Source organism: Ceratotherium simum, chromosome 34 (assembly GCF_057802395.1).
Source record: "Ceratotherium simum simum isolate JZ-2026a chromosome 34, ASM5780239v1, whole genome shotgun sequence".
Taxonomy (NCBI): domain Eukaryota; kingdom Metazoa; phylum Chordata; class Mammalia; order Perissodactyla; family Rhinocerotidae; genus Ceratotherium; species Ceratotherium simum.
This window is the reverse complement of record NC_141933.1, coordinates 912,842-937,584: the sequence shown is the minus strand read 5'-3', so window position 1 is coordinate 937,584 and position 24,743 is coordinate 912,842. Positions and strand designations below refer to the sequence as shown.

General features: G+C 63.5%; 2 protein-coding genes across 2 annotated transcripts in view; both read left to right on the top strand.

Annotated features, from left to right (window-relative positions):
- The window catches only part of LOC101407825 (mucin-2), a 36,171-nt gene extending 14,562 nt beyond the window's left edge, over window positions 1-21,609 (top strand). Inside the window, 35 exon segments of the mRNA XM_087422398.1 lie at window positions 506-1,269; window positions 1,336-1,490; window positions 1,535-2,217; window positions 2,517-2,618; window positions 4,093-4,305; window positions 5,024-5,256; window positions 5,294-5,533; window positions 6,009-6,095; window positions 6,683-6,773; window positions 6,776-6,948; window positions 7,017-7,158; window positions 7,274-7,626; window positions 8,956-9,889; window positions 10,223-10,291; window positions 10,636-10,880; window positions 10,977-11,352; window positions 12,142-12,471; window positions 12,763-13,052; window positions 13,406-13,580; window positions 14,102-14,349; window positions 14,907-15,090; window positions 15,356-15,581; window positions 16,276-16,454; window positions 16,869-16,938; window positions 17,080-17,180; window positions 17,284-17,315; window positions 18,228-18,405; window positions 18,700-18,804; window positions 19,028-19,068; window positions 19,303-19,425; window positions 19,528-19,623; window positions 20,316-20,444; window positions 20,629-20,668; window positions 20,979-21,105; window positions 21,202-21,609. Of these exon segments, the coding sequence (XP_087278524.1) occupies window positions 506-1,269; window positions 1,336-1,490; window positions 1,535-2,217; window positions 2,517-2,618; window positions 4,093-4,305; window positions 5,024-5,256; window positions 5,294-5,533; window positions 6,009-6,095; window positions 6,683-6,773; window positions 6,776-6,948; window positions 7,017-7,158; window positions 7,274-7,626; window positions 8,956-9,889; window positions 10,223-10,291; window positions 10,636-10,880; window positions 10,977-11,352; window positions 12,142-12,471; window positions 12,763-13,052; window positions 13,406-13,580; window positions 14,102-14,349; window positions 14,907-15,090; window positions 15,356-15,581; window positions 16,276-16,454; window positions 16,869-16,938; window positions 17,080-17,180; window positions 17,284-17,315; window positions 18,228-18,405; window positions 18,700-18,804; window positions 19,028-19,068; window positions 19,303-19,425; window positions 19,528-19,623; window positions 20,316-20,444; window positions 20,629-20,668; window positions 20,979-21,105; window positions 21,202-21,430 (7,763 nt within the window). The 3' untranslated portion in view covers window positions 21,431-21,609.
- On the top strand, window positions 2,970-4,077 carry LOC147912506 (uncharacterized; the record flags this gene model as incomplete). The annotated part of the gene is made up of 2 exons (XM_087422928.1): window positions 2,970-3,369; window positions 3,779-4,077. Coding segments are annotated over 2 exons (699 nt in total), but the record flags the coding sequence as incomplete, so codon positions are not given.
- Window positions 21,610-24,743: the final 3,134 nt, after the last annotated feature.

Sequence of the window (24,743 nt, the reverse complement as noted above, 5' to 3'; positions counted from 1 at the left end):
GGCTTCCCTCGAGGCCCTGGTGTGGGGCCGGGCTGGTGGGCCGACTGCTTCTGCACCAAGATGGTGTATTTGGTGACTCAATTCCCAATGTGTTGAGTCCAGGGACCCACAGGGGGGGACTTGGCCGGCTCTGGGTGACAACACTGTTGGTCAGGAGATGAGGCCAAGCCCCTTCCTCACTGGAATGGGTGACCCTTTGGTTATTTACTTTTTCTGCACAAGGATTTGAGAACAGCAGAGGAAGGAGCCCTGGGGCCCGGAGGCCTGGGTCTGTCAGCCCTGGGAGCGTGGGGGGCACTCCTCCCTCTCTGGGCCTCAGTCTTTCAGCTGCAAAAGGCGGGTGGAAGTGTTGTCCAGCCCTCAATTCTCTGACCCTACCACCGGGCCTGTGGGTGATGGCGGGGCAGCCGGTCGTGGGAAGTCTCTGACTTCTCTGAGGCCCGGTGACCTCCCGGGGAGGCGCGCTCCCAGGCGAGGGTCACCAAGCCTGCCTCTTGTTCCCTAGGGCCGTGCTGCTGGTCCGACTGGATCAACGAGCATCACCCCGGGACCGACATTGACAGTGGAGACTGGGAGACGTTCGACAGGGTCTGCCGGGCCCCCGAGGACATCCAGTGCAGGTCGGCCGTGGAGCCGCAGCTCGGCTTGGAGGAGCTCGGCCAGAGGGTGCGGTGCAACGTCTCGTCTGGGTTCATCTGCAAGAACCAAGACCAGTTTGGAACCGGACCATTTGAAGTCTGTTACGACTACGAGATACGTGTCTTTTGTTGCCAGCCAATGTATGAGTGTCCTACAACCACCACCCCGGAGACGACAACCCCAACAACTACCCACACTACCACCACCACAGGGACCCCAACGCCAACTCCCACCATCACCACCATTACCTCCACAAGGCCCTCAACCCCAACACCCACCACGACCCCCACCACCACCTCGACCATGACCACCACTCCGTGTATGGATGACTGCATATGGACTGGCTGGCTGGATTCTGGTAAACCAGCATTTACCAAACCCGGTGGAGACATTGAATCCATTGGAAACGTCTGTGGACCAGGCAGGGCAGTCAACATCTCCTGCAGAGCCAGTATGTACCCCAACATTCCCATCGCGCAGCTCGGACAGAAGGTGGTGTGTAACACTTCTGTTGGACTGGTGTGCAAAAACGAAGAACAGACGCCAGGGGGAGTCATCCCCATGCCTTACTGCCTCAACTATGAGATCAACGTCTACTGCTGTCGGTACCTTCCCCCTCCCTGCACACCTGCCCCCCCCACAGAGACCACAACCACAACCGCCCCCCCCACCACCACGGCTACTACCACCACAGAGACCAGAACACCCACCACTAGCACCACCCCAGGGACCCCCACACCAACCCCTACCATCACCACCGTAAGTGAGACGCCTACCCCACCCTCACCCACCACAGGGCCCACAACCCCCGCCACTACCACCACCACTACCTCCACAGGGACCTCCACACCCAGCACTACCAGCACACCAGGGACCATACCCCCACCACTACCCTGACCCCTGGGTCCACAACGCCCACCACTACCACCACCCCGGGGACCCCCTCACCAACCCCCACCATCACCACCATAAGTAAGACTCCTACCCCACCCTCACCGACCACAGGGACCACAACCTCCACCCCTATCCTGACCCCAGTGTCCACAACGCCCACCAGTACTACCATCCCGGGGACCCCTACACCAACCCCTACCCTCACCACTACAAGTGAGACTCCTACCCCACCCTCCACCACCGCAGGGCCCACAACCCCCACCACTACGCCAACCACAGGGTCCACAGCACCCACCACCACCACGACCCCGGGGACTCCCACACCAACCCCTACCCTCACCACTACAAGTGAGACTCCTACCCCACCCTCCACCACCACGGGGACCACCACCCCCAGCACTACCAGCACCCCAGGGACCACGCCCCCCACCACTACCCTGACTCCAGTGTCCACAACGCCCACCAGTACTACCATCCCGGGGACCCCCACACCAACATCGACTGTCACCACTACAAGTGAGACTCCTACCCCACCCTCCACCACCACAGGGACCACAACCTCCACCACTACACCCACAACAGGGACCACCACCCCCAGCACTACTGTGACCCCACAGTCCACAACGCCCACTGGTACCACCACCCCGGGGACCCCCACACCAATCCCTACCGTCACTACCACAAGTGAGACTCTTACCCCACCCTCCACCACCCCAGGAGCACACAACCTTCACCACTACACCACCCACCACCACCCCAGCACTACCCTGACCAGGCCCCACCCCCACTCAGTACCACCACCACCGGGACACCCCACCACCCTACCATCACCACCATCCAGTAGACGCCACACCCACCACAGGGCCCAGCCACTACCACTACCCCACCCACCCCACAGTACTACCACAGGGACCACACCACCCCACCCACTACACCCCACACCACAACGGGGACCACCACCCCCAGCACTACCAGCACCCCAGGGACCATACCCCCCACCACTACCCTGACCCCAGTGTCCACAACGCCCACCAGTACTACCATCCCGGGGACCCCCACACCAACCCCTACCATCACCACTACAAGTGCGACTCCTACCCCACCCTCCACCACCACAGGGAGCACAACCTTCACCACTACACCCACACCACGAACCACCACCACCAGCACTACCCTGACCCCAGGCCCCACAAGCCCCACCAGTACCACCACCAGTGTCCACAACGCCCACCAGTACTACCATCCCGGGACCCCACACCAACCCCCACCTCACCACTACAAGTGGACTCACCCCACCCTCCACCACCCCAGGGCACAACTCACCACTACACCACCCAGTGAGACTCCACTCACCACTACGGGGCCTACCACCACCTCCCCACCACTCCCCCCCCCCAGCGTCCACAACCCCTGCCACTACCCCGACCCCTGGGTCCATAACGCCCACCAGTACTACCATCCCCGGGACCCCCACACCAACCCCTACCATCACCACTACAAGTGAGACTCCTACCCCACACTCCACCACCACAGGGACCACCACGCCCAGCACTACCAGCACGCCAGGGACCACCACCCCCACCACGACCCGGACCCCTGGGTCCACAACACTCACCACTACTCCCATCACAGAGACTACAGCCGCCACCACTACAACCACCCCAGGGTCCACAACACCCACCACTGCCACCACCCCAGGGACCCCAACACTAACCCCAACCACTGCCACCACAAGTGAGACACCTACCCCACCCTCCACCACCACAGAGACCACAACTTCCGCCACTACCACCACAACAGTGCCCACAACCCCCACCACTACGCCCATCACAGAGACTACAGCCCCCACCACTACCACGACCTCAGCGCCCACAACACCCACCAGTACCACCATCACAGGGACTACGCCCCCACCACTACCACCACCACAGGGCCCACAACCCCACACCACCACCCCAGGGACCTCACCCCCATCAGTACTACCATCCCAGGGCCCACAACACCCAACCCCTACCTCACCACTACAAGTGAGACTACCCACCCTCCACCACTACCACCACCACCACCACCCCAGGGCCCACAACACCCACCACTACCCCCATCACAGGGACTACAGCCCCCACCACTGCCACCACCCCGGGGACCCCAACACTAACCTCCACCACGGCCACCACAAGTGAGACACCTACCCCACCCTCCACCACCACAGAGACCACAACTTCCGCCACTACCACCACATCAGTGCCCACAACCCCCACCACTACCCCCATCACAGAGACTACAGCCAGCACCACTACCACCACCCCAGTGCCCACTCCCCCCATCACAGGGACTACAGCCCCCACCACTACCACCACCTCAGCGCCCACAACCCCCACCACTACCCCCATCACAGAGACTACAGCCCCCACCACTACCACGACCTCAGCGCCCACAACACCCACCAGTACCCCCATCACAGGGACTACAGCCCCCACCACTACCATCACTCCAGGGCCCACAACCCCCACCACTACCCCCATCACAGGGACTACACCCCCACCACTACCACCACCACAGCGCCCACAACCCCCACCACTACCCACATCACAGAGACTACAGTCCCCACCACTACCACCACCTCAGCGCCCACAACCATCACCACTACCCCCATCACAGGGACTACAGCCGCCACCACCACCACCACAGTGCCCACCACTACCCCCATCACAGAGACTACAGCCCCCACCACTACAACCACCACCACCACCACAGTGCCCACAACACCCACCAGTACCCCCATCACAGGGACTACACCCCCACCACCACCACCACAGTGCCCACAACCCCCACCACCACCACCTACACAGAGACTACAGCCAGCACCACTACCCCCACCCCAGTGCCCACTACCCCACCATCACAGAGACTACAGCCCCCACGACGACCTCCACCACAGTGCCCACAACACACCCCACAACCCCTATCACAGGGACTACAGCCCTCACCACTACCACCACCTCAGTGCCCACAACCCCCACCAGTACCCCCATCACAGGGACTACAGTCCCCACCACTACCACCACCTCAGCGCCCACAACCACCACACTACCACCCCCATCCACAGGGACTACAGCCCCCACCACTACCACCACCACAGCGCCCACAACACCCACCAGTACCCCATCACAGGGACTACACCCCCACGACCACCACTACAGCGCCCACAACCCCACCACCACCCCCATCACAGAGACTACAGCCAGCACCACTACCACCACCCCAGTGCCCACACCCCACCATCACCAACCACAGGGACCCACAGCCCCACCACTACCACCACCTCAGCGCCCACAACCCCCACCACGACCCCCATCACAGAGACTACAGCCCCCACCACTACCACGACCTCAGCGCCACGACACCCACCAGTACCCCCATCACAGGGACTACACCCCCACCACTACCACCACCCCAGGGCCCACAACACCCACCACTGCCACCACCCCAGGGACCCCAACACTAATCTCCACCACAGCCACCACAAGTGAGACACCTATCCCACCCTCCACCACCACAGAGACCACAACTTCCACCACTACCACCACATCAGTGCCCACAACCCCCACCACTACCCCCATCACAGGGACTACAGCCACCACCACTACCACCACCACAGCGCCCACAACCCCCACCACTACCCCCATCACAGAGACTACAGCCCCCACCACTACCACGACCTCAGCGCCCACAACACCCACCACTACCCACCATCACAGAGACTACAGCCCCCACCACTACCACCACCACCACCACCACAGTGCCCACAACACCCACCAGTACCCCCATCACAGGGACTACAGCCCCCATCACTACCACCACCCCAGGGCCCACAACACCCACCACGGCCACCACCCCGGGGACCCCAACACTAACCTCCACCACGGCCACCACAAGTGAGACACCTACCTCACCCTCCACCACCACAGAGACCACAACTTCCACCACTACCACCACATCAGTGCCCACAACCCCCACCACTACCCCCATCACAGAGACTACAGCCAGCACAACTACCACCACCCCAGTGCCCACTACCCACCATCACCACAGGGACTACAGCCCCACCACTACCACCACCTCAGCGCCCACAACCCCACCACTACCCCCATCACAGAGACTACAGCCCCACCACTACCACGACCTCAGCGCCCACAACACCCACCAGTACCCCCATCACAGGGACTACACCCCCACCACTACCACCACCACAGCCCACAACACCCACCACTACCCCATCACAGAGACTAAAGCCCCCACCACTACCACCACCACCACCACCACAGTGCCCACAACACCCACCAGTACCCCCATCACAGGGACTACACCCCCACCACCACCACCACAGCGCCCACAACCCCGCCACCACCACCATCACAGAGACTACAGCCAGCACCACTACCACCACCCTAGTGCCCACTACCCCCATCACAGAGACTATAGCCCCCACGACTACCACCACCACAGTGCCCACAACACCCACCACTACCCCTATCACAGGGACTACAGCCCTCACCACTACCATCACCTCAGCGCCCACAACCCCACCAATACCCCCATCACAGGGACTACAGTCCCCACCACTACCACCACCTCAGTGCCCACAACCACCACCACTACCCCCATCACAGGGACTATAGCCCCCACCACTACCACCACCACAGCGCCCACAACACCCACCAGTACCCCCATCACAGGGACTACACCCCCCACCACCACCACAGCGCCCACACCCCCCACCACCACCCCCATCACAGGGACTACACCCCCCACCACTACCACCACCCCAGGGCCCACAACACCCACCACTGCCACCACCCCAGGGACCCCAACACTAACCTCCACCACGGCCACCACAAGTGAGACTCCTCCCCCCCCCTCCACTACCCCAGTGACCACAAGTTCCGCTACTCCCACCACATCAGTGCCCACAACCCCCACCACTACCCCCATTACAGAGACTACAGCCAGCACCACTACCAACACCCCAGTGCCCACTACCCCATCACAGGGACTACAGCCCCCACCACTACCACCACCTCAGCACCCACAACCCCACCACTACCCCCATCACAGGGACTACAACCCCACCACTAGGGACCTGACCCACACCATCACAGGGACTACACCCCACCACCACTACCACCATCACATGACTGCACACAAACCAGCATTTACCAAACCAGACATTGCCATTGGAAACGCTCACCAGGCACAGTCAACATCTCCTGCAGAGCCAGTATGTACCCCAACATTCCCATCTCGCAGCTCGGACAGAAGGTGAACACTACTGGTGTGCAAAACGAAGAACAGACGCCAGGGGGAGTCATCCCCATGCCTTACTGCCTCAACTATGAGATCAACGTCTACTGCTGTCACCTTCCCCTCCCTGCACACCTGCCCCCCCCACAGAGACCACAACCACACCCGCCCCCCCCACCACAACGGCTACTACCACCACAGAGACCAGAACACCCACCACTAGCACCACCCCAGGGACCCCCACACCAACCCCTACCATCACCACTACAAGTGAGACTCCTACCCCACCCTCCACCACCACAGGGACTACAGTCCCCACCACTACCACCACCTCAGTGCCCACAACCACCACCACTACCCCCATCACAGGGACCATAGCCCCCACCACTACCACCACCACAGTGTCCACAACACCCACCAGTACTACCATCCCCGGGACCCCCCACACCCACCCCCACCCTCACCACTACAAGTGCGACTCCTACCCCACCCTCCACCACCACAGGGACCACAACCTTCACCACTACACCCACACCAGGGACCACCACCCCCGGCACTACCAGAACCCCGGAGACGCCAAAACTAACCCCCACCACTACCACCACAAGTGAGACTCCTACCCCACCCTCCACCACCCCAGTGCCCACAACCCCCACCACTACACCAACCACAGGACCCACGGCGCCCACCACAACCATGACCCCGGGGACTCCCACACCAACCCCTACCCTCACCACTACAAGTGAGACTCCTACCCCACCCTCCACCACCACAGGGACCACCACCACCACAGTGCCCACAACACCCACCAGTACCCCCATCACAGGCACAACAGCCCCCACCACTACCTACCCCCGCCCACCAGCCCATCCACCCCCACACCCCCCACCATCACCACTACAAGTGCACTCCTACCCCACCACTACCACGACCTCAGCGCCCACAACACCCACCACTACCCCCATTACAGGGACCACAGCCCCAATCACTACCACCACCCCAGGGCCCACAACACCCACCACGGCCACCACCCCAGGGACCCCAACACTAACCTCCACCATCACCACTACAAGTGAGACTCCTACCCCACCCTCCACCACCACAGGGACCACAAGTTCACTACTACCACCACATCAGTGCCCACAACCCCCACCACTACCACCATTACAGAGACTACAGCCCACCACTACCACCACCCCAGTGCCCACAACACCCACCACTACCCCCAACCACAGAGACTACAGCGCCCACCACAACCATGACCACCGGGACTCCACAACACCCAACCCCTACCCTCACCACTACAAGTGAGACTCCTAGCCCCACCACTCCACCACCACAGGGACCCACCAACCCCACCACTACACCCATCACAGAGACCACAGCCCCACCACTACCACCACCCCAGGGCCTCCAACCGCCACCACTACCTCCATCACAGGGACTACAGCCCCCACCACTACCTCTACCCCAGCGCCCACTACCCCCACCACTACCCCCATCACAGGGACTACAGCCCCCACCACTACCACCACCCCAGTGCCCACAACCCCACCACTACCCCCATCACAGGGTCCAACCCCCACCACTACCCCCATCACAGAGACTATAGCCACCACCACTACCATCACCACTACAAGTGAGACTCCTACCCCCACCACTACCCACCACCACAGGGACCACAACCGCCACCACTACCACCACCACAGGACCACCACACCCAGCACTACCAGCACACCAGGGACTACAGCCCCCACCACTACCACGACCCCAGTGTCCACAACACCCACCAGTACTACCATCACAGGGACTACAGCCCCCACCCCTACCATCACCACTACAAGTGAGACTCCTACCCCACCCTCCACCACCACAGGGCGCACAACCTTCACCACTACACCCACAACTGGGGCCACCACCCCGGCCCTACCAGAACCCCGGAGACGCCAACACTAACCCCACCACTACCACCACAAGTGAGACTACAGCCCCACCCTCCACCACCCCAGTGCCCACAACCCCCACCACTACACCAACCACAGGGACTACAGCCCCCACCACAACCATGACCCCGGGACCCCACAACCCCCCTACTGTCACCACCATCAAGTGAGACTACAGCCCCCACCCTCCACCACCCCAGTGCCCACAACCCCCACCACTACCCCCATCACAGGGACTACAGCGCCCACCACAACCACGACCCCGGGGACCCCCACGCCAACCCCTACTGTCACCACCATAAGTGAGACTCCTACCCCACCCTCCACCACCCCAGGGAGCACAACCTTCACCACTACACCCACAACTGGGGCCACCACCCCCAGCACTACCAGCACCCCAGGGACCACGCCCCCCACCACTACCCTGACTCCAGTGTCCACAACGCCCACCAGTACTACCATCCTGGGGACGCCCACACCAACATCCACCGTCACCACTACAAGTGAGACTCCTACCCCACCCTCCACCACCACAGGGACCACAACCTCCACCACTACACCCACAACGGGGACCACCACCCCCAGCACTACCAGCACACCAGGGACCATACCCCCCACCACTACCCTGACCCCAGTGTCCACAACGCCCACCAGTACTACCATCCCGGGGACCCCCACACCAACCCCTACCATCACCACTACAAGTGAGACTCCTACCCCACCCTCCACCACCACAGGGAGCACAACCTTCACCACTACACCCACACCAGGGACCACCACCCCCGGCACTACCAGAACCGCGGAGACGCCAACACTAACCCCCACCACTACCAGCATTACAGAGACTACAGCCCACCACTCCACCACCCCAGTGCCCACAACACCCACCACTACACCAACCACAGGGCCCACGGCGCCCCACCACAACCATGACCACCGGGACCCCACACCAACCCCTACTGTCACCACCACAAGTGAGACTCCTACCCCCACCACTACCACCACCCCAGTGCCCACAACCCCCACCACTACACCAACCACAGAGACTACAGCCCCCACCACTACCACCACCCCAGGGACCTCCACGCCAACCCCTACTGTCACCACCACAAGTGAGACTACAGCCCCACCACTCCACCACCCCAGGAGCACAACCTTCACCACTACCCCCATCACTGGGACTACAGCCCCCAGCATTACCAGCACCCCAGGGACCACGCCCCCCACCACTACCCTCACTCCAGTGTCCACAACCCCCACCAGTACTACCATCCCGGGGACCCCCACACCAACATCCACCGTCACCACTACTAGTGAGACTCCTACCCCACCCTCCACCACCACAGGGACCACAACCTCCACCACTACACCCACAACGGGGACCACCACCCCCAGCACTACCAGCACACCAGGGACCATACCCCCCACCACTACCCTGACCCCAGTGTCCACAACGCCCACCAGTACTACCATCACGGGGACCCCCACACCAACCCCTACCATCACCACTACAAGTGAGACTCCTACTCCACCCTCCACCACCACAGGGACCACAACCTTCACCACTACGCCCATCACAGGGACTACAGCCCCCACCACTACCAGAACCCCGGAGACGCCAACACTAACCCCCCCCACTACCAGCCCAAGTGAGACTCCTACCCCACCCTCCACCACCCCAGTGCCCACAACCCCCACCACTACACCAACCACAGGGCCCACGGCGCCCACCACAACCATGACCCCGGGGACCCCCCCCCCAACCCCTACCCTCACCACTACAAGTGAGACTCCTACCCCACCCTCCACCACCATAAGCACCACAACCCCACCACTACTGCCACCCCAGGGACCACAGCCCCTACCACTAGCCCCACCTCGGGCACCCCAATCCCCACTACTACCACCACACTGGGGACCCCAACTCCAACCCCCACCTTCACGATCACAGAGACCACAACGCCCACCACACCTCCCACCCCAGGGACCCCAACCATGACCACCAGCACTATGACAACAGAGACCAGCACCCCTACCACTTCCTCTACCCCAGGGACCACAACCCCCACCTCTACCACCACCCCAGGGACCCCAACTCCCACGGCCACCACCACCTCAGGGACCACAACCCCCACCATTACCTCCACCCTGGGGACATCAACACTCACCCCCACCATCACCTTCAGTACCTCCACAGAGACCCCCACCACCACCTCCACCACCACAGAGACCAAAACCCCAACCCCCAGCACCACCACAGGGACCACAACCACCACCACCATCACCACCACTGAGACCTCAACCCCGACTCCAAGTGTCCTCACCACCAGCACGGAGACCCCGACTCCTACAGGCACAAGACCCACTGGTGTGACCAGCACGCCGAAACCCTCGCCTGCGTCCTCCTCCCCTCCAACATCTCAGTCCACCTCCCCCTCCTCCACGGCATCAACCACACTGCTGACCACCACCCCAACGATCGTGGAGACATCCAGCACACCTTGGCCCCCAACACCAACGGCACCAACGGTCACTACACCCTCTCGTCCGCCCAGCCCTGGCACCACCACTACAGGTAAACGGACCCCACGGGCCCAGCATGGTTGTGGGGACATGCTCTCATATCCTCCCTACCCCGGAGAGCTCACTCTCCTGCCAGGGGAGCTTTGAAGCTCCTTTGACCCGCGCTGGGGCCCCTGCTCTGCCTAGTGAGAGTGGTCTCCAGGAAGGTTCCAGCGGGCTTGGTGAGCCTCCCTTGCCAGCTGAGCCTGGCCACTGGGAGTCCAGGGCGCCGATGGCCACTGGCCTGTGTGTGGGCAGCGGAGCTGAAGGACCCCCACTCGCCCCCACAGAACATCCTTCTTCAGGACAGCTGCCTGTGGCACACTTCCCCCAGCCCATGGCTGTGTGATGGCAACGTGGGCAGAACTGTGCCCAGGGGAGCCCGCTGAGGCCTGTGGGGCCAGGCCCCAGGTGGGGAGCAGAGGCTGCTGGTCAGGCACCCGGAGACCCTCCCTCCATCCTCCTCTTCCACCTGTGCATCCCCACTGGGTCTTTGGAGGGCAGCTGGTCGGCGTCCTTGGACGGACTGGTGTCCTGTGGCCACCGCTCTGGCCAGGCCGGCGAGCTCTGCTACTGCCCTGGGGCAGGTGCTTCTCCCTGTGGGCCTGCCCCTTGCACACACTGTGGACGTGGCCCTGCTCACCCCGCCCTGCCGCACAACTGGGAGCCAGGGCAATGGACATGAGGCCTTTCCATGCCACGTACCACGCCCTGAGCGAGCTGTCCAGCTGTGCGTCTATGACAAGCCGCTGCCATAAGCCCTCACCCATCACTTCCATCCTTACAGGCACGCAGACCTCAGGTCCCACCCCCTCGAAGACCACACCCACCGGTGGGACCACCACCGGGCCCCCATGGCCCACCACGGGACTCCCCTCCACACCCACTCCTGTGACTGTCTCAACAATCACCAAGGGAACCCCCACCCTGACCTCGACCACGTCACCCACGCCGCAGACCACCAGCACCTCGACCACCAGTGTGCCCACCCCTACCTTGACCCCATTTGGCACCACAAGCACCATCATCACCACCACCAGCAAGATTGTCCCCTCCACCATTGTCATCTGCTGTGTTCTGAACCACACGAACCACATGAACCACACGAACCACACGCACTACTATGCCCCGGGTACGCAGGCTGTTCCCTCTGACTCGCAGATGGCGGAGGCTGTGGGACTTTGGGCTCTGCTTGTCTGTGGTTAGGAGTCAGGTCTGAGGTCTAACCCGGGAGCTTGCTCGGGAAGCTGGATGCCACATGCGGGGGGCCGATTCCATGGCCAGCCCCACCTCGTTGCAGCCACGAGTCGGGGGAGAGGGGGTGGTGGGCTTCCCTCTGGTGGCCTGGGTGGGGCCCTGCCCATGCACTCTGGTGGCCAGTCCTGCCTGGATGGTGTAGGGACTGGTCTCTCTCCCCTGGCAGGTGAGCTGGTGTACAACGGCACGCATGGAGACACCTGCTATTACGTGAACTGCTCTCTGGACTGCTCCCTGCAGTTCTTCAACTGGTCCTGCCCGTCCACACCCTCCCCAACACCCAGCCCATCCGCGCCCACGCCCCAGCTGTCCACGACGCCCAGCCCATCCACGCCCACGCCCCAGCTGTCCACGACGCCCAGCCCATCCGCACCCACGCCCCAGCTGTCCACGACGCCCAGCACGCCAGCCACCACCAAGCCCCCTGGGTGCCTGGACTTTGACCCTCCCAGAAAGGTCAGTGGGCTGTGGGTGTCTGTGTCCCCACTGTCCAGGCATCAAATGCCCCAGGTGCGCCTTCCTGCTGGTCATCCAAGACGCCCCTGTCCCCACACCCGCACCACCCCAGTGGGGCCACAGCGTCAAGCTGCCTTTCCGACGCAGGATCTGCCAGCACCCCCCACCTTCTCACCCACACCCCTCTTGCTGCAGTGCGGTGGCCGTGAAACTGCCTCCCTGACGGGACCACTTGGCCTCCGCCTCCCGGGGAGGGCTCTTTGGTGCTCACCCTGGGACCTCACAAGCAGTGTCCAAGGCGGACTGGGGGGGACGGGCTGGTCCTGCTGACCTTGCGCCCTCCCTGCCCGCAGGTGAACGAGACGTGGTGGATCTGTAACTGCACCATGGCCACGTGCAAGCACGACAACACGGTGGAGATCGTGCAGGTGGAGTGCAAGCCCCCGCCCATGCCCACCTGCTCCAACAATCTCAAGCCCGTGCGTGTCCTGGACCCCGACGGCTGCTGCTGGCACTGGGAGTGCGACTGTAAGCCCGCGCCATGGCTCGGACCCTCCCCCCTCCTCCCTTCTGTGGGCAGGGGCTGCGGGGCCTGAGGTCCTCAGGTGCAGACCCCAGGTTGGACGTGACGGCCTTGACAGCTGAGCTCACCGAGGGCCAGGCACATGTCCAGAGGGGCTTCTCATGCCCCAGCTGATTCCCCACCTCGAGGGGGTCTGGGCAGGGGAGGGGCGTGCCGGTGGAGCACGGGCACCTCCGTGGTGAGAGGGGCAGAGCTGGAGTTTGAACCCGGACCTTCCGGCTCCAAAGCCAGGCCCCGTCCTGCGGAAGGAATGGCCGCTGAAGACTGAGTGGGGGAGGGCCTTTTTGGGGCCGGAAGAAGCTGACCCCCATCTGCCCCAACCTGGATGCCCCGCGTGCCCCAGAGCAGACTTTCCCAGCCCCTCGGTTCCTGCCTGCTCTTCTGGCCCAGCCCTGAGCTCCTGACCCCGTCCTGCCCCCGCGCCCCGCCCCCCGCCCAGCCCAGCTCACCTGGGCTCCCTCCGCAGGCTACTGCACGGGCTGGGGGGACCCGCACTACACCACCTTCGACGGGCTCTACTACAGCTACCAGGGCAACTGCACGTACGTGCTGGTGGAGGAGGTCAACCCCACAGTGGACAACTTCGGGGTCTACATCGACAATTACCACTGTGACGTCAACGACCACGTGTCCTGCCCCCGCACGCTCATCGTGCGCCACGAGACCCAGGAGGTGCTGCTCAAGACCGTGCAGATGATGCCGCTGACCGTGCAGGTGGGCAGCGGCCACGTCCACGCGGGCGCACCCATGCAGGCGCCGCCCCCCGGTGGCGGACGGGGGCTGGGAGGGGGGCAGCGCTCAGGGGACACATGCGGCTCTTCTCGCAGGCCCACCCGGGCGTCAGGGCCCCCTTGACCTCCCCACTCCTGCCCCCGCCGGCCACCCTGGGCGCAGGTCTCTGTGACGGAAGGATGGAGGCACACACCGCACAGAGTTGTTGGCTCCCGTGGCTGGGGGAGCCCTGCCCTCTGCACAGGGCCCCAGAGTCTGGGGGGCTCCGAGGGCAGCGCCCTCGCTGCCTCACCCCTGGGACCAGCCTGGACAAGTCTGCCCAGCGCAATGGAAAGGAATCGAGGAAGGGCAGGACCCCCACCACGCGGTGTGGGGTAGAGGGCTGCGGCCCCAGGCCCTCTGTGAAGGCCCAGCCCACCTGCCCCCCCGCCCCAGACACACAGGCTCCCTTCTCCAGGCGGCCAGGGCAGGGCAGCCCTCCCGCTGAGTGGCAGCTTCTGCCCCGCTGGCCCTCCCTGACCCCAGGCGTGTCGCCGCAGGTGCGGGTCAACAAGCAGGCCGTGGCGCTGCCCTACAAGAAGTACGGGCTGCAGGTGTACGAATCGGGCTTCAAGTATGTGGTGGACATCCCCGAGCTGGGCGCCCTCATCTCCTACGACGGCCTCTCCTTCTCCATCAGGCTGCCCTACCGCCTGTTCGGCAATAACACCAAGGGCCAGTGTGGTGAGCCCCTGCCCCCTGCGGCCCTGCCCCGGGAGGCCGGCGGGGAGTGGGCACCCGCCAGCGCAGTTGAGGTCCTGCTCCTCTGCTCAGGGCCCTGTGGCTGTGACCCGGGGTTTGGCCCCTGTGGGACGCCAGTAGGGGTCTAGTCTAGTCTGTGCCCTTGGCCCTGGCCGGCTGGTCCCCAGGGAACCTGTGCAGGAGAAGGGCAGGGGGCCCAGGGGCTCGCCCGGTCTGCTGGACAACGTGGCCCTTCTCGCCAACGCAGGCACGTGCACCAACAACACCTCGGACGACTGCGTGCTGCCCAGCGGGGAGATCATCTCCACCTGTGAGGTCGCAGCTGACCAGTGGGTGGTGAATGACCCCTCCAAGCCGCACTGTCCCCACTCCAGCTTCACCACCCAGCGCCCGGCTATCACGACAGCGGGGGCCAGCGGCACCACCCTACGCAAGGGTTGTGCGTCTCCTCTCTGCGAGCTCATCAAGGACAGGTGACTCTGTGCCCGGGCCTGTCTGTGGCCTCGTCACTCATGAGCTGCAGGGGCTCAGGGAGTGGCCTCGCCTCTCTGTGTGCCCCCCGGCCCCCACCACCTGCAAAGAAGAGACGAGGCGGGGGCCTGGTGTGGGGCTGGGCAGGCAGAAGGACCACAGCCCCACGGGCAGGTTCCCAGGGCTCGGGCTCCTGATTTCTGTGGGGCAGAGCTGCCTTGTCAGACACCCCCGTGCCATTTTTGAACCCCCAAGTCTCTCCTGCCTCCTGGGATGGTGCAGGGTAGGCCAAGCTTGAAGCCTGGGGTAGACCAGTTGACCCAGGACGGAGCTAGCATTCAGGGCTGATTCCAGGGAGGCAGATTCGGGCATAGACAGAGAGGGGGCGCTCCCAAAGCTGACATCCATGGGAGTGAGCACCTCGTCCCCAGAGGTATGTGAGTCGAGGCTGGGTGGCCCTCTGCCAGGGTTGCTGGAGCGGGAATCCTGGTACCCAGCGGCCATTTAGATGTGAAGCCTCCGTCTCTGGGAGCCCAGCCCCAGGCCTCATCCTCGGGCCACAGTGTCGGCCCCCTTGGTGGGATGCAGGCCAAGCCAGACTCCAGCAGGGCAGCCCAGGCGCGGATGCTGGGTGGTGGGGAGTGAGAGAGCCAGGTGGCACGGGCCAGAGTGTGACCCACACCCCCTCCCCAACAGCTTGTTCGCCGAGTGCCACGCCCTGCTGCCCCCCCAGCACTACTACGATGCCTGCGTGTTCGACAGCTGCTTGGTGCCCGACTCGGGCCTGGAGTGCATCAGCCTGCAGACCTATGCGGCCCTCTGTGCCCGGGAGGGCGTCTGCATCGACTGGCGGAACCACACCCACGGGGCCTGTTGTAAGTGCCCGCCTGCCCCGGCCCCTGCCTCTGGGCGGGGGTCCCGCTGACCAGTGGGGGTGTCCAGGCTCTGCTGGGTGCTGGGCCCAGGCTGAAGCCAGACGGGGGTGGGGCGGCCAGGCACACAGAGGCAGGCTGGGCCTTGGGGTGGGGAAGGAGGGCTGGCTGGAGGGGCCGGGGGCGCTGGAGGCACTTAGCCTTGCTAAGCAGCACTGGGCACCCATCTCCCGGCTTGGGACAGCGCGGGGAGCCAAGGTGGGCAGCACTGGGCAGCTGGCTGCCCTCAGCCGGTGTGAGAGGGTGGGTCCTTTGTGGGAGGGGCTGGGCAGGACTGTCACTTGCCAGGGGGCGGGGGGTAGTCACAGGCTCCTCCCTCCTGGCTCCGGCCCCTCTGACTGCCGTCCCCTCCCACAGCGGTGACATGCCCGTCTCACAGGGAGTACCGGGCCTGTGGTCCTGCGGAGGAGCCCACCTGCGAGTCCAGGTCAGTTGCTGGAAGATGTGCGGGGACGGCGGGCTCGCCCCTCTGGCCGTGCGCCTGGGCGGCACCGTCTGGGTGTGGGTCCTGCGTGCCTGCTCCCCAGCCCATCCACACCCATCTCATGAAGCCCTCCCACCCCTCCAGCTCCTCGCAGCAGAACAGCACCAGCCTGGTGGAGGGCTGTTTCTGTCCCGAGGGTACCGTCAACTACGCCCCTGGCTTTGATGTCTGTGTGGAGTTCTGCGGTAGGCTGCACCGCCCACTCCTGTTGTCCCCTTCTGCCTCCACGAGGCTGACCCTGGCTTCTGCGGCACCAGGACTCTCCTAACAGGATTTGTTTCTTCCTAGGCTGTGTGGGACCTGACAATGTGCCAAGAAAGGTAGGCCCTCCCCCTCGGTGCTGGGGTGGGATTCTCCCACAAATCCTGAATTTTGTGGGGTGGGGTGGGTTGGACATGAGAACCTGGAAGTCAATATTTAGTAATGAGTCATTTAAATTGAGAAGGCCGAGCTAGCAGGGATATCCACCTACTCATCGATCTGTTCCTCTGCCCCTCGCTCCATCCATCTCTCCATCCCTCTGTCGCTCTGTCTGTCCCTCCATCCGTCTGTCCCTCTGTCCTTCCGTCCCTCCATCCTTCTGTCTCTCTGTCCCTCCATCCGTCCATCCCTCGGTCTTTCCCTCTATCCCTCCATCCATCTGTCCCTTCATCCATCCCTGTCCCTCTGTCTGTTCCTCTATCCATCCATCTGTTCCTCCATTCCTCCCTCCCTCCATCCTTCTATCCCTCCATCCCTCTGTCTGTCCCTCCATTCCTCCATCCCTCTGTCTCTCCCTCCATCCTTCTATCCACACATCCATCCACCCACACATCCTCCACTCGTCTACACCACCCACCCATTGGTCATGCGATGCTCTGTCTGGACCTGAGATGATGTCCTAGCCACTGCAGTGTCGTGTCGCCCACCCTTGGTTGATTTCTTAGTTCTATTCTACACAAACCCTGTAGACACGCATGGTGTGTCTGCCCCGAGCCAGGCACACGTGGTGTAGGCAAATGCTGGTGAGCAGGTCACGGTCGCGATGTTAGTGGCCTGGCCCTGAATGAGGGCCTCTGTCCTCGACAAGAACCTGCCCGGTGTGCTCGGAGGTGGGGGGGCACAGGTTTTCCCACAGGGCCCTCAGCGGGCTGCCCCGCGCAGCCTTCTCCCTGGCGTCAGCACGGCCTTCTCCCAGCGTGGAGCGAGGCGGCCGCCCGCTCTCCTCCCTGCTCACCCCCTTCCTCCTGCAGTTTGGGGAGCGCTTCAAGTTCGACTGCAAGGACTGCGTCTGCCTGGAGGGCGGAAGAGGCATCATCTGCCAGCCCAAGACATGTCACCAGAAGCCCCTCTCTCAGTGCGAGGAGGATGGCACCTACCTGGTGACGGAGGTTGACCCCGCCGACACCTGCTGCCACGTTACCTCCTGCAGTAAGGCCATGCCAGGGGGGTGGGGGGTTGCGGGCTGGGGCCCCTGGAATCCCTGAGCAAGTCCTCGCGCATTTTTACTCCTTGGGGAGCTAGGCAGCAGCGACCTCGGGGCCTGCTGGAGCTGAGGCCGCAGGGTGTGTCCACCTGTGGGCGTTGAGGAGGCTGCTGCGCTGGGGCCTGGCGTGCCTGCTGCAGGACCCACAGAGGCCCCAGGCCCCACCCTGCGCCGCAGGAGGTGGCGGGGCTCTGCCTTCGAGGAGCAGTCCTGTTACCGCGTCTCCTTCTTCTCTTCAGAGTGCAATGCCAGCCTGTGCAAGGAGAACCCCCCCACATGCTCTCTGGGATTTGAGTTGAAGAGCGAGATGGTAGCCGGAAGGTGCTGCCCCTCGTACTCGTGCGGTAAGTGGGGCCGGGGGGCGAGGGGCAGGGGAGGCCCCCAGGCTGGGGCTGGCCGTGTCTTGAGCGGGGCGGTGGGGTGAGGTGGCTCCCTCCTGGGGGCCTCAGATTCTGCACGGCCGATGCACCCACCCTGGCCCTGAGCACCTGCCCCCTCCACCGGCTGCGTGGCGGCCATGGGGGCGGGCTGGGCAGTCTGACTCCTGCCCTTGTTCTTTCTCCCAAGTGCCCAAAGGCGTGTGTGTTATCGGGAATGCTGAGTACCAGGTGAGCCCTGGGCTGGGCTGCGGGGAGGCGGAGGCCGGGGGAAGGACGGGGTGGGGTCCTAGGCAGGCTCTTGGCTGGCCGGGGTGCCGGTGAGGGCCCACACTGGGGGCTCCCTTGTGTGAGTCAGGCTCGGGGCACCCGGCTCCTCTCTCGCACCACCGGGCGCCTTCCAGGGCGGGAGGGAGGGAGGTGCGGAGGTGGCCCGGCCTCACGGGCCCCTCCCTGTGCCCTAAGCCCGGTTCTCCAGTTTATTCCTCCAAGTGCCAGAGCTGCGTCTGCACTACCAGCAGCAACAGCACCACACAGCTCAACGTCATCTCCTGCACCCACGTGCCCTGCAGCACGTCCTGCATCCCCGTAAGCCGCCCCCGCCCCTTCCCTCCTGGGAGCGGAGTCTGGCCCTAACGGCTCTCCTGTCCTCCTTCCGTCACTGACCCGAGCCCCGTGTCTCTCTCCTAGGGCTACGAGCTCGTGGAGGCCCCTGGGGAGTGCTGCATGAAGTGTGAGCAGACCCACTGCATCATCAACCGGCACAACATCCAGTACATTCTGAAGGTGCGGGAGCCCCTGCTCACGGCCCGCCTGCCCCGCGGCAGGGCCGGCCTAGGGCCGAGGGCAAGGCTAGGGCAACCGCAACAGCCCCTGGCTGAGTCCTCCGTGCCAGTGTCCTGGGGCGGCTGTGACAAGTGACCACAGACTGGGGGCTGAAACAGCAGGTGTGATTCTCCCGCCTGTCCTGGAGGCCAGAGTCTGACGTCCAGGTGTGGGCCCGGCCACGCTCCTCCCAGACCCGGGGAGGATCCTTTCTGCCTCTTCCAGCTTCTGGGCTCCAGGCCTTCCTGGGCTTGTGGCCACATCACTCCAGGCGCTGTCTGTTATCACATGACCCTCTCCTCTCTGTCTTATAAGGACACTTGTCATTGGATTTAGGGCCCCCTCCAGTAATCTAGGATGATCTCATCTCGAGATCTTAACTTAATTACAGCTGCAAAGACCCTTTTTCCAAATAAGGTCACATCCAAGAGTTCCAGAGGTCAGCACAGGGATACGTCTGTGGACTACAGGCTGGGGCTGCCCCTAGGCCCCTCCTGGGTGTCACCTGCCCCGTGGCTCTGGGCCTGCAGGCTGGGCCTCTTGCCCGAGAAGCTGCACTTGGCTGGGTAGTTGTGAGCTGCTGGGTGTTTCCAGTGTGTCTTTCTGGGTGGGCTCCGAGGGTAGCCCTCACCAGAGTGTCCTCTGCCCCACAGCCCGGGGACATAAAGCAGGACCCCACCAACAACTGCACCTTCTTCAGCTGTGTTAAAATCAACAACCATCTCATCTCTTCCCTCTCCGACATCACCTGCCCTGACTTTGACCCCAGTATCTGCCTCCCGGTGAGCGAGCCCATCGGGGGTGCTGGCTGTGTGTGCTCTCCCAGGAGTGGGGGTCCCCGATGTTCCCAGAGGGCTAAAGCCCCAGTGCCAGGACAGGGGTCTCTGGCCCTGGGCCCCTGTGGCTGGGGGGCACTCACCGTTGGGGGAATGTCTAGGGGCACAGACTCATTCTCTTTTCCTCCAGGGCTCTGTCACACTCACGCCCAACGGCTGCTGCAAGACATGTGAGTACAGGACAGCGAGTGGGCGGTTCCCGGGGCCTGAGGTGCGGCCTGGTGGGTGGGCTCCACCCAGGTCCCCTTGAGGGGAGGAGGGTGTAAGGGGACCATGCCCCGGGAGCCCTGTCCCGTCTGTGGCCCCTCAGCCGGGCGATGAGTTTGAGGGCATCAGCGGGGGGCGCCCAGCTCGCTAGATGGCGGCAGAGGGCCAGGCGAAGTGCCCTTGGGGAGGGAAAGGAAGCAATGAGGGAGACCTGAGGGGCCCCCCTGAGGTGTGGAGACCCCACCCCAGAGCCTCCACCTCCCTCCCCTCCAGGCATCCCCCGCAATGAGACCAGGGCCCACTGTTCCACCATCCCCATCACCAAGAGGATTTCACACGGCGGCTGCACCAAGTTGGTCACCATGAATTACTGCTCCGGCTCCTGCGGGACCTTCGCCATGTGAGTCCCAGGCCCTGAGGGGCCCCGGTGGGGGGCAGCGGGGGGAGGCTGCCCCACCCCGGGAGGGAGTGGCCCCTCACGGCGGCCCTCCCCCAGGTACTCCGCGGAGGCCCAGGCGCTGGACCACAGGTGCAGCTGCTGCAAGGAAGAGCGCACCAGCCAGCGGAAGGTGATGCTGGACTGCGCCCACGGCAGCTCGCTGAACTACACCTACACCCACATCGAGAGCTGCCGCTGCCAGGACACCACATGCGAGCTCCTGCCCACCGAGAACAGCGCCGCCGGCCGCCACAGGCGCTCCGCCCCCAGGGCCCTGGGTCCGTGAAGCGGGCGAGCAGGGTGGGCGTGCCGCCCAGGCCCCGTCCCCCACCGTCCTCCGCAGCGTCCCGCTGAGCCTCTGCGCTTCCTCGCCTCCTGCGCTGGCTTCCTCTCTGCGGATATTTATTTTCCGAGCCTTTGTTCACTTGTTTGCTTTCCCAAATAAATTTGGGCAGAGATGCCGTGCTGGTGTGCTTCAGATGGTGCCGAGGGATCTGGGTGGGCCGCCGTGCATGGGCCGAGGTCCGGCTGCTTCTTGCCGGGCGAGTGGTTCAACACTGTCCAGAGGGGACCTCTCAGCCCTCTTTGGGTCTGGTCACCAGGCTCTGCACACAGCACACGGGGGACACCGTGAACATTGGCAAACTTGTACAAAATGCAACCATGAGACCACCCTCTCTAGGGCTCCCCCCAGAATGCCCTGTCCCCGCTGTCCTTCTCTCCGCATGTGCAAAGCCCTCATGGGGCCATCAGGATGTAGGTGGCCCCTTTCCAGGAAGCCTCCCGACCCTGAAATTGTGAAAAAGGACTGAGGTTCCTTTCACATCGGTTTCCAGGGCTTCCCCTGGTGAGGCCTTTGTCTCACCCTGAGGGGCCTGATAGCTCTGGGCAAGACTGTGTGTGTGCACGTGTGTGAGGAAGCATGAGCATGTATGTGCACCTGTGTTTGTGTGTACACGTGTGTGAGCGAGCATGAGCATGCATGTGCACCTGTGTGTGTGTGCACGTGTGTGAGCGAGCATGAGCACACATGTGCACCTGTGTTTGTGTGTATGTGTGCGTGTGAGTGTGTGATATGCACCTCACCCTGGGTCTCTACACTGGGAAAAATAGGGAAGGTCTCAGTCCACAAATCAGGGGGCAGCATGTCAGCTCCTGCTGCAAAAAGTGACCTCCCGGGTCCTTCCGGGCTGCTGTGAAGCTGCTGGCAGAGCCGTCAGAACCTCCAGACCAGCTTGCAGAAGTTCTGGTCGCTCTGTGGACCCAGGTGGGAAGCCAGTCCCGTGTGTGTGCGTGTGTGCACGTGGGTGTGTGTCCATGAACACCCCTGCCCACATGTGTTTGGAGAGCTGCCCGTCTGGGGCTTTGTGAACCGGCTGAGCTGCCAGAACAGGAATCCAGGGGGAAGGACTCTTCTAGTCCATTGACCACAGAGAGCGAGGCTGGCGGCCTCTGGGCCCAGAGCAGGAACTTACAGGGTTGGGAGAGCAGCCAGGTGTCTCCTCTCTCGAGGTGGCAGACCTCCAGCCTGACCAGTGGTGAGGGGGCGGGAGCCCTGGGTCCCTGGGGCAAGGACCCCCGTGTGCAGTAATCCAACCTGTGAGCATCCTTGGCGGCCTAAGGGGAGGGTGCCCATGTCCCCCCGCAGCCCACGTCTGGTCCTCTCTCACGACGCTCTGCTGCATCTTACGCCTGACTAAATGGAGATGTCCATTTAGAAGCGGAGGGTGGGCACTTGCCCCAGCCTCACAGCTGCTGGGGGGCACCCAGGGCTTTCTCCAGGTCAGACTCAGAACCCTCTTCCTCCTCTCCATTCAGCGCCTCCTGAGGGGCTGGGCTGAGACCACTGCTGTCCCCTCAGCTGACCCCTCCTCACCTAACCCCCTCCCCCCCCGAGCCCCACCTGACACTGAGGAAGGTTCTGATGGCCGGTTAGGACGTGCCAGCACATCAGCACCACCCTGGCTCCTGGGACCTGCTAGGGGGTCTGTCCAATGTCCCCACTGGCCTGAGAGGGCCTCAGAAGCTCCCACCCAGCCCCCTCTGGTGATCTCAGGAGCCCTACTATCCCTGGCCCAGACCTGTGGACTTCCTAGGCGGTCAGTTGGCCTGGGCTGGCCTTGGAGCCAGAGCCTCCTCCTAGAGCACCAGGTTTGCTGAGGGGACAGGGGGCTGCCCGCCTCTGCTGTGCGGCCAGGTGGGGGTCCTGGGTGCTCAGAACCAGCCCCTCAGTAAAGTCGTCAGCGTGCCCACCCCACGGCTCTTAGCTGTTTCTATGTCCCCTCCCCATGAGGGCAGTAAGCTCCTTTCCCGTAGCGTGTGGCATATTGCGTTGGCCTGGAGCTGCGTCCTGGCCCATCCCGGTGACGTGTCACTTCTGCTCCACCTGCCTGTGCCCTTTGGCGTCCAGCAGCCCAAGCACAGGCAGGGTGACCTGCAGGGCGGGGGCGCGGGGGTGCCCTGTGCCCGCTCAGGCAGAAGAGTCAGGCTCTGGCCAGCGTCCTCCTCTCCTCCCGGCTCTGCAGCTGTGAGGCGGGGGCTCGGGGTGACCGGGGCAGCGAGGGGCGGCCTGCTTACTCCTCCGTGCTGCGCCCCCAGAGCCCCTGATGCAGACAGAGCGGCCCTGGGTTTCTCTCTGACATGTTGCACATGTTTCCATGATGTTCTCTTTGGAAGGAGGCTTTTGGCTTAAAAATAGTTTGATGAGCACAGGCAGACGGTCACTGAGGCTGCTGCCCCCCTCTTCCCCGAGGACACTGTGGGCACTAGCCCCGGGTGCCCGGCACAGAGCAGGCCACCACAGTGCTCGTGAACAAATGATGGAGCGAATGAATGAATGATCCGACCCGGAGGACTGTCCCGGAGGTTTCCTTCTTTGCTTCTCATGGACCACCCATTCCAGCCCCAATGTTTTAGATGAGGGCTCCGAGGGGTCTGCCCAGGACACCTGTGCAGTGGGCAGTGACCCTGCCCTCTGCTCAGGGAGTGACCCCCTTGGCCCCACCCCCTGTCCTCCACGCCTTTCCCCTCCACGCCCCTCCACACTCTTCCTCTCTCCCACACACCTCCTGGCCCAGTCCCTCAGGACCACCAAGGCATCTGGTCCTGAGAACACTCCACCAGGCCCTGTCTGCTCCACACGTGTTCCTCATCTGCCCCAGGCCTGGTTTCCAGCTGGGGAGGGGTCCCCCTGGAGACTCCAGGGTCGAGGCCATACTGCCAGGGGATGCAAACCTGGGGTGACAAGGTAGTTTCCTGCTCCCTAGTCCTGGGCACCCCCGCCTTTGTCTCTCATTCCCTGGGCCAAGTCCCACCTTCCCACTGACACCCCTGGGGCCGGCTGAAGGTGCTGATCTCCCCTCTGACCCAAGGCAGAGCGGCCTCTACCTTGTCTACATCACTGTCCCCAAACCCCCCCAGCGTCTCTGGCACAGCTAACGACAGGGAACAGGACTCAGATGTTCCCCATTGCGAGTCTAGGGGACCCGGCATGGCAGGGGCTTCTCAGCAGAGCAGGCGCTGTCCATCCCTTCCCTGAAACAGTCCCCGCCCCGCGGCCCACCAGGATCGTCCTCTTGGGTTCTCTCTGCCCAGAACCA